Source organism: Gadus chalcogrammus, chromosome 22 (assembly GCF_026213295.1).
Source record: "Gadus chalcogrammus isolate NIFS_2021 chromosome 22, NIFS_Gcha_1.0, whole genome shotgun sequence".
NCBI lineage: Eukaryota > Metazoa > Chordata > Actinopteri > Gadiformes > Gadidae > Gadus > Gadus chalcogrammus.
Window position 1 is genome coordinate 11,760,766 of NC_079433.1, and position 9,922 is coordinate 11,770,687.

At 40.5% G+C, this 9,922-nt stretch overlaps 1 protein-coding gene across 2 annotated transcripts; it reads left to right on the forward strand.

Moving 5' to 3' along the window:
- The first annotated feature begins 3,377 nt into the window (after nt 1–3,377).
- On the forward strand, nt 3,378–9,426 carry LOC130376087 (uncharacterized). 2 transcript variants are annotated; one of them, XM_056583310.1, is made up of 12 exons: nt 3,381–4,051; nt 5,975–6,082; nt 6,192–6,248; nt 6,340–6,408; nt 6,495–6,581; nt 6,776–7,118; nt 7,215–7,497; nt 7,618–7,851; nt 7,940–8,031; nt 8,177–8,281; nt 8,385–9,201; nt 9,330–9,426. In XM_056583310.1, exons 1-11 carry the CDS (start codon nt 3,834–3,836, stop codon nt 8,595–8,597), a joined length of 1,809 nt encoding a protein of 602 aa, XP_056439285.1. In that variant the 5' UTR covers nt 3,381–3,833; the 3' UTR covers nt 8,598–9,201; nt 9,330–9,426. The 2 variants fall into 2 exon arrangements, with proteins under 2 accessions (XP_056439284.1, XP_056439285.1); XM_056583309.1 differs by having other exon boundaries at nt 3,378–4,051; nt 7,940–8,281.
- Nucleotides 9,427–9,922: the final 496 nt, after the last annotated feature.

Here is a 9,922-nt window from a genome sequence, read left to right on the forward strand (position 1 = left end):
ATGCAGCAAAAAAAAAAAAAAAAAAAAAAAATTATATATATATTTTTTCTTTTATTAACAAAAAAGATCCGGGGCTAATCAAATTAGATCCGGGGCTTTAGCCCCGAATAAAACAGCCTAGTGACGCCACTGGTTTAAATGTGGTCGATAGGGTTTAAATGTGGTCGATAGTGTTTAAATGTGGTCGATAGTGTTTGAATATGGTCGATAGGGTTTAAATGTGGTCGATAGAGTTTATATGTGGTCGATAGGGTTTAAATGTGGTCGAGAGGGGTTTACATGTTTAAATGTGGTTGATAGGGTTTACATGTGGTCGATAGGGTTTAAATATGGTCGCTACTGTTTATATGTGGTCGATAGTGTTTAAATGTGGTCGAGAGTGTGTAAATGTGGTCGATAGGGTTTACATGTTTAAATATGGTCGATAGTGTTTAATTGTGGTCGATAGTGTTTAAATGTGGTCGATAGGGTTTACATGTTTAAATGTGGTCCATAGTGTTTAAATGTGGTCCAGTGTTTAAATGTGGGCGATAGTGTTTACATGTGGTCGATAGTGTTTACATGTGGTCCATAGTGTTTAAATATGGTCGATTGTGTTTAAATGTGGTCGATAGTGTTTACATGTGGTCGATATTGCTTAAATGTGATCGACAGTGTTTAAATATGGTAGATAGTGTTTAAATGTTCTTTTCCCTCACTCTCCACCTCATCCCGAACTCTCCACCTCAAGCTGGTGTGTAGTGAGCGTTCTGGCGCCAATTGGCTTCCGTGCATCACCCAACTGGGTGCTACATATTGGTGGTGGTTAGTGAGGTCCCCCCTTCACTTTAGGCGTCTTTGAGTGTTATTAATTATTATTATTTTTCATGTTTAACCTGTTTTCCTTTTATTCCTAGTCTGTTTTACATAGTTTTGAATGATGACTATATGCTCTGTAAGGTGACCTTGGGTGTCTTGAAAGGCGCCTCTAAATTAAATGTATTATTATAGTTGTGTTTTATCAAATTAAAAAAATTGAGTTTCATTGACTACAAATTGAGCAGAAATATTTTGCATACAAATCTTTAAATAGTTTAACCACATTAAGAAAAATACATTCGTTAATTTTTTTTATTAGTGAAGCCACAAGTTTTGCACATTATCCAAACAGAATACCTGAAATGTTGATATTTTCAGCCCTTTCGGGTTAAAACAAGAGAAAAGGACAACCTAACAAGAGTGAAAAGTTTGGGTTAGGTGACCTATAGTTCAAAGATGTCCCTGGTCAGGTAGACTAAATAAAAGTGTATTCCCAATTGCTCCAGGACATTCGTGTAATTTACTTGTGCGCTCTCCCTCAAGCCTAGAGAGACATCAGTGTTGAACCACCAACTGAAAGGGGATATTTGCCATTAGTATGAGTGACAACATTTCATGGCTATTAATTTAGTTCATTATATTTAGCCGATTTGAATAGACTTTTCTAGCAGGTGAGGCTGTCAAAGAACTAAATATGGAGCAACTACAAAAAGTAAATTTGCAGCATGACCAAATTATACAAAAAGTATAGGAACTGTTCTAGCAGATATGTTTTAGAAGTCTCTTTTGATAGGCAGGGAATAATCGTCTTTGTCACCCTGTAGTCATGCCATCAAATCTGTTGGGCAAAGTACCGCTACTGATTAATCCAGTAGACTCACCAGTCAAGTCCCCCTAGTTAGAAAATGGAAGAAACCCAGTAAGTCATGTTAATTATTCTGTTGTTACAAATGAAGACTAATACTTTCCACATATTGCGATCCAAGTTACTGGCTGCAGTCTTGGATTTTATAGTTCTATATGAATAGATTCAATTTACTAAACCATTAATCATGCTTCAGAAGAATTAACCTTTCTTGGATGGCAGATCTACCACAAGCCTCCATTGCCACAACCTCCAGATGGCTTACGACCTACGGCAACTCCTCGACTACTGCAAGCCAACGAATTGGCTCTTGCACACCAGACACGCATTTTGCTTTATTTTAGGTTTTCAAGCATCTTAAAATACCCAAATCATCGCTCCAATACACAAGTCAGCTAATGGCCTACAAGGAAATGCTGAAGCTAGTGTTAGTGATGGCGATAGAAATGGACAAGCTTGCGTGTACAAATATGCAACTAGAATTGCAAGGTTCACAGCCCAGTTGCATAAGTGGTCGCAACCGTTGGATTTTAAGCAAGGGTAAAAAAAACAAAAAAAATTCCCACAAACTAGTCAACATGGTCAATTGAAAGCCTGTACAAAACGACCCTGGAATAGTCAAATGCAGCTTTACAGCGGATGAATTAAGCCAAATTGCATAAACATCCAATGGTAAACAGTATACAAATGCAATCAAGGTTGCACTCACACTAGGCCATCTGGCCGTGGCCGTCGCAACTGTGGCCTGGCCACGGTAGGCTCTTGTACATACGCCATCACGTCGCTAGCAACCAAACAATTCTACCAAACCTTAACCAACTAGTGAAAAATGGAACAAAACTTTAGCACACACCCAGTGACTAATCACCTTGTCCAGGGGTGTTCCAACGTGGTTTACCAGAGGGCCTTGTGGACTTACAAAGTAAGCCACACATTTGACAGACAGCACCGAATGACGTTAAACTAAGCTAATCTACAGGTTACCAGTACTAGTGCAATTACATGAGCATTTTGCACAATATTTGTACTCCAATGCTACGTAAAGCAGGCTTCTTCAGAAACCCGTAGCCTGCTACATTGAAGGGCAACTGTAACAAATCCTGACCAAGACCGAAAGATGGCTCTGGAAGCCACTACGGCCCACGCAGCAGATTACTGCGTGGACCGTGGTGGCTGCCAGATCAACCCTTCGGTGGACCATTCATACACATCTATTCCGAGGATGTTTTGAAGACACTGGAGTCCCATGGCACTAGATTCCTTTGAAGACTAAGTTGGTATGGGGGGGCCCAAAGGGGGCCCCCCCATAGATCTTGTCAGTCATCTAACACCTGTTAAGAAAAACACACACACATCACAAGATACAAATCAGCAAAGCTAGGTTAACAAACAGCGGTGACAGGCATGTCAAGGTGCAAAGAGCAGGGATACTGATGGCTTATGTCTGAGGAGACAGCCCAAAAACGTCAACATTTAATAAAGGAAAATAACTTTTACTCACTGCGGTGGTCTGTTTCGAAGTGCCATGTTGGTAGCAATATTTGTCTGGGCTGTTCAGTCAAATGCCCACAAAAACATACACACGACAACGCATACTTTCAGTTTGTATAAAGTGACAATAGTGATCTGCAATCTAGATCGATAACTTTCAACCCTCACTAAACTCAACCTCGATTGACACAGGCCGATGCGAAAAGTAAACCAAACCCATTGTGTTAACCTTTAATAAAGGGATGCGTGACAGGTGATCTCAATTAAGAGCTAATCAGAAAAAACACACTGATCGGCCATGAGTGAGACTATCAAAACGAGGACGAGGATTTAACGGAATTGTTACAAAGGGACACTGTGTAATATTTTGAGTAATTTATTACCTCAAATCAACATATTCATTCATAAATAAGTCCTCATTGGTGTAAAATTATCTCTGCCAAAAATCTCACTTATCCTCCTGAGCGAAGAATAATTAATATTAATATCAATATGGTTACATAGGACCAGGACGGGTAAGCTTCATGGAGGCTTCCATTTTCTTCCGGTCTATGAGCTGCCGAGAGGGACAAAAAGCACTACGTCGTACAGGAATTGCAAACGCGTTTTTACTCTGAGCCAGCGTGACGGTGGAACAGAGCTTAGTTTAGCGAGACGAGTTTTACCGGCAAATTTGAACATGCACCGCATTTTTTTGAAAGACCATAGTTATGCCACGCCACAGGAGAAGGAATCATCGTCGCCAAAAAAACGAAAAAGAGCGTTAAAAATGCAACGTGACCAGCGAATACAGAAAAGGAGGGTAAACATCGGAGTCGCTTTTCCAAGGTGGAAAGAGCTGATGAAGTTGAAAGATTTTGAAAGGGATGCCGATGTTGCCTGCTTTCTTCTCGACAGGTAAGTCGATGTCACTGTCTAAAGTACAAGCTTTTGTCATTGCTTGGTTGTGTAGCCTAATTCATTACATAGGCGGCACAACAGTGGAACACTTATACAGTGTTTGGGAGTAACAGAATACATGTAGGGCCTACCGGCGTTACGTAGGCTATTAATTGTTTGTATGTTCAGATTTTAATTGGACCCCAGGAAGACTAGTCTGCCGCTTCTGAGACAACTAATGGGGATCCATAATAGGGAAAAAGGGCAAAAGGAATAAACAAATTAACGGCATTTCATTTGTGTTTGTGTTTTGTTTGTTGGTTTTTTAAACCCGAAACAGAAAAACCAAAATAGATACATTTGTAGGCTACACCAGAAGGCAGAACGCAGCGAGCGAAGAAAAAAGAGCCTACCACCTAAACCAGCAAGACTGTCCAATTATATTTAGCCTTAGTTATGGCCGCACTTCACCATATGGGGATTTTATTCGTGAACTATTTGACAATGGAAAGACACACGACGAGAATACTGAATAATCCAGTTGCTTTTTTTGTTTGTGTGATATTTAGATAAAACCACAATGAATACCGGTGTTTCAGTTCAAGTGGTGACCGGTTTAACTGGTGACTTTCAGCCGAATGCTTCGCTTGTTGTCGTGGCTACGCCAGATGTTGGAAATCGGGACCAGACACGTAGCTGTCCTTGCGATTGCCTCTTTGATTTGTTATTCAATAAAATGTCAAAAACATTACAATCTCATTCGTTTTTGGAGTGTAATTGGAAGAAACGTGTCAAGTAGAACCGTTTTAAGCCGAAATAAATGGAAAATGAATGTTTAAAATATGATACACTACGGGATTCGATTTCACACCATTGTGGGGGGAAAAAATAACATTGAGTAGCCTACTTTCCATTGAGTCTCGCATTCTACAATGGCCAGCATTATTGTTTTCCTTGGGAGCCGGCGACTTAGTCTGCGAGTGGACGATATGACCGTGGAGAAGATCGCCATGATATTCCAGGTGGCTGTTTACTAAGAAACCTAGCTGGTCATAAAACATTAAAATACATCTAAATGACAGTAGCCTAAATATTGTACAATAGGCTACATAGAAGAAGAAAGAAACTAGATTTTTTCTAGTTTCTTTCTTCTTGAGAACCTCCTCACCGTCATAACGGAGCACTTCGGTGCACCAGATTGCTTTAGAGCGGTACTGATCTCGTCGTGTGTCTTTCCATTGTCAAATAGTTCACGAATAAAATCCCCATATGGTTCAAGTGCGGCCATAAGGCTCTTTTTTCTTCGCTCGCTGCGTTCTGCCTTCTGGTGTAGCCTACAAATGTATCTATTTTTGTTTTTCTGTTTTGGGTTTAAAAAACCAACAAACAAAACGCAAACACAAATTAAATGCCGTTTATTTGTTTATTCCTTTGGCCCTTTTCCCGTTTCGAAACCAAATCAGAAAAACCAAAAAACTATTATTTGGTTTTTCTGATTTTGTTTTAAATCGGAATATTCAAAGAACGAACCATACACAGATTATTCATAATAAACAATAAACAATATTCAGAATACAAATTATAACTAACTGTATTCCGTTAGTTACAATGTCAATTGTTGGTATTTAGAATACTGTTAGGCCTAGGCTACATTGTTGAAATCAACGGATTACAATGCGTTGATTAGGATGCGTGCTCAGCCGCACGCATTATGGGAATTATTGTTTTGATTATCGGTAACTCCAAGACTACCAAAGGCTATGTCAACTTTTATGTTATCTGACATTTTATGTAATCTGACATTAAACGACCTACTGTTATTTATCATCTGTATAGTTATTTGTCATGTTGGAAAGTCCACAACTGCTGGAGTCAAGTTCCTTATCTGTAAGAATGCTTGGTCAATAAACCTGATCTGATTTGTCCATCTAATTTGTCCAGTTATGAGAGAACTCTTGGGATTCGGAACGAATCAACCCCCATGAAGCCAAACCGGAATGAAGTGCCAACTGCTGCGATATTGTCCAGTATTTCCAGTGGGACAGATAGGCAAGTCATCACATGGAAAATAATTTTGTCATTGTTTGTTTGACTACGAGTTTCTTATAAAACTTTCATCTACCTGTACCTCATAGAGTGTTATAATTATTGTTTTCAGAGATGAACATCTATGCGCAATTGCAGAGGCACCGGAAATTGAAACTCTTGACAACAGGTAACCCATCAACTTTCATATTGTTTATTATCTATTTTGTGTGTTACATATTTTCATACATGTTTTTATTGATTATTTATTCTCCTCCTAGCCTGCATGACATGAGCATTGGAGAAGAGGAGCTGAATGAAAATCCCTTCAATGATCACATGAACAGTGTGTAAGTGGGCTTCTATTCTGTCATTGGTTTCAATTGAGTTGTGTAGGCGTCATTCATGACATTTCTATGTACTGGGTATGTTGTAGGATTGATTGGGCAGAAGAGGGGCCCACATTTCACAGGGACCCGGACGACAGCTCTGATGAGGAATATCTTCCACCAATTTCTTTGAGGTGAGTCGAAATCTATTACTACTCTTTACTTGGTTTTTGTGCTGAGTTTTTACATATAAACAATGTTCAGTACTATTTTTAAATGTTTCTATTCTTCTTGTTGACACAGAGGTTTGGGTCATGGCTATATGCTGAAAAGTTATGGAAATTCTTTGGTTTAACTGTGTATGATTCCTGATGTTCTGCCTTTCCAGAATGGGTTGTGCACTGAAGGGAGCGCAGGCGATAGATAATCTACCAACTATCGGGATCGATGAGACTGTGCACGACCTGCCTGCCCCTGAAGTCCTTTCTGATGAGCCCTTGACTCTCAAGCAGCCAATTTTGCCAGGCCCTCAGACGGTCCTTAGTGACGCTGATATCGTTGGCGTCAGAGCAGCAGTCATGTATGAGAACAGCTTGAGGCAGCTTGTCACATTTTTAACTCTGCCATTGGACACATGCACTGGTGTCTTGAGGAACGGTTCGGTGTGTGAGAGTGTTGCTCCCTTTCCAACAGTCATCGCCACCAGGGGCACTGCAATGAGCGTCGAATGGGTAAGCCTTGACAGTACCTTCAAATCACAACGAATGGTAACAGACAGCACTGTATATCCATTGTGAATTTATAAGGCTACTCTTTCTGACCACTAGATCTGCCCTAATGGACATTGCCTATGGCGGTGGAACTCCCAGCCTGTGTTGAAGTTTGGCATGCAGGCCGGGGACTTTCTACTTTCCTCAAACATCTTGCTGTCTGGAAACAACTACGCTAAAGTTGCTCTCCTCCTCAAGTTCATGAACATCCGAATGGTTAACCCGACCACCCACTACACAATCCAGGACACGTACTGTGTTGACACCATCAAAGAATACTGGGAAGAGAAGAGGTCTGAGGCCATCAGCCGACTTCAAGGGAAAGATGTTGTGCTCTTGGGTGTGTATTTTTATATTTTACCTTGTTCTACATACATTTGTATAGTGTTACACAATGATACAGATTTTGCAAGCATCTGTCATACATGTGTTGTATTTTGAAATTAACTTATTTTTCAAGGTGATGGCAGAAATGACTCACCAGGGCATTCGGCACAATACTGCAGCTACACAACCATGGAGCTTGATTCGAAGGAAATTGTCTATGTGGCCACTATAGACAAGCGGCAGACAAACTGGAACTCCAATATCATGGAAAAGGAAGGTTTTATCCAGACTGTGGAAAAACTAACCCATGAGATAAAGGTAGTGGAATTCTGCACAGATGCCCATGTCCAGATTGGAGCCCTTTTGAGTAAGTGTTCAACAGATAAAATGTTCGTGCACAAATATTGAAATGCTGATTGAGACACCTGGAAATAAAATGATTCCTTACTTCACAGACCCAGACAAAGGCAGATACAAGGAGCTCAGGATTCACCGCAGCCTTGACATTTGGCATGGTGCCAAAAACCTGTCCAAAAAAATTGCTATTGTAAGTTCTAATGCATCCAATTTTATACATAACACTACCCTGTACCGGCCTGCATGTCAGTTGAATCATTGTATTTTGCTTGATCTCCATGCAAAAATACATGCACGGAATAATTTGCATTGTTTGTTTTGTTTATCCCCTCAAGGCAGGAAAGTTGAAAGGCCAGTCTATTCTCCTTCACTGGTTGAGGGATGTAGTCAACCATTTCTGGTGGTGCTGCAAGAAAGCAGATACATTTCAGCAGTTTCTTGTAAGCAAGATGAATATATTTTTTTAATTCAATAAGTTCCATGATTCAAATACCCTTGACATGATGATTTTGTTTTTGTGTTTATTTGGTTTACTTTCCTTAGGCACTTTGGATTGGGGTTCTCCATCATGTGTGGAACCATCACACCTGGGAGACTGGAAGCTGCCAACATGATCACCTCGAATACACTCATGAAAAGCAGTGGATTGAGAGGGATTCCCAGAGCCACAAAGCACTAGTGAACGTTGTCCTCAACCAGCACTGGCAGAAGGATGTCCACAAGTATCTGCGCTTCAGGAAAAGTGTGGGGACATGACAATTAAATAGACATTTCAGAGCTGTTAGAAATGTGTGGGTGTGTGTTTCTTTCTCAATTTTTTTTTTTTTATTCATCCAGATCAACAGCACACCTTGAGTCATTTCAGAATCACATTCTGATGTATGCCAGCAAGCACCAGGCCTTCACTCCCCGAGGGTATGACTCAAGAGTTTTGCTCGCAGCTCTGGACTACAATTTCCACCACAAACTGCCAACTTACAGGACGGCTGAGGGCCAACAAGTGTATGTGTAACTCATTAAAAATTTCTGTTCAAATAATTGCATATTCCTATTGTCTAACAATTACGTGAATTTAGTTGTCATAATGACTTGTAATACTTGCCTTTTATATTTAGTCTTAGAAAGAAGTACAATAAGAATGCCAGAAGATACAGCCTCTACGCCTTAAAATGTGAGAAATCATATGATTACATCCCTGAGTTGCAAGTGCGTATTGTGAATGGAAGAGTTGCAAGCGGGGTTGGGATGCCACGAAAGAGGACCCTACGCCCGGATGACCCAAGGCAGCTTGGTGTTGTGCCCCCGATACCTCCACCACCGATGTCAGAGTTGGTACGCACGCATGTCAGCAGAGGCCTAGGTAAGTGACACACATCTGTTATTTCAGCACAGGCCATTGCCTCTAATTGATACTGAATTGTGTGCACATGCATGTTAATGATAATCCATTGTGTGCACATGACTAATGGCACTCCATGTCTTTTACAGGATCAGCCCTCGATGCTGCTAGCCACATTGAGGCCGATTGAGCAGTTGTTTGGTGTTGCTGGTGTTTGAGGTGTAAACATTTTTGTAAATATGAATAAATCACTTTTGTTTTTCAAAAAAACATACATTTCATCGTACTGTTCATGAAATTGCTATTGAACCTTATTTTGACATTTTTCTCGATCCCTAGTGTAGAACAAATACAGCACAGACTCAAATAACAAATCTTTTATTCTTCGTAACAAAAAACAGAACTCAAAAGAATACTAAATAGATGTAAATATAACTTTACTATTTACTCCAAATATTTCCAACACTACTCAGGCCAATCTCTCAGATCCCTGGAATGTAGCCTGTGTATTGTCCCTGAGGGTCAGGGAATTTGTCCCTAATTCTCCAACACAGCAGCTGGGAATCTCTCTCCGGTTCCCCTGTCCTAATGTGCCATGCTGCCAGAAAATATAATGCCTGTAAGCTGCATACCTGTATTCCCTGTTGTCCTTGCCGGGCTCCCTTACATTTCCTAAGGCAGTGAGGTTCTCCCGGTACTGCCTATGGATCCGCAGGTAACCCTCATCCAGGCAGTGCTGTGT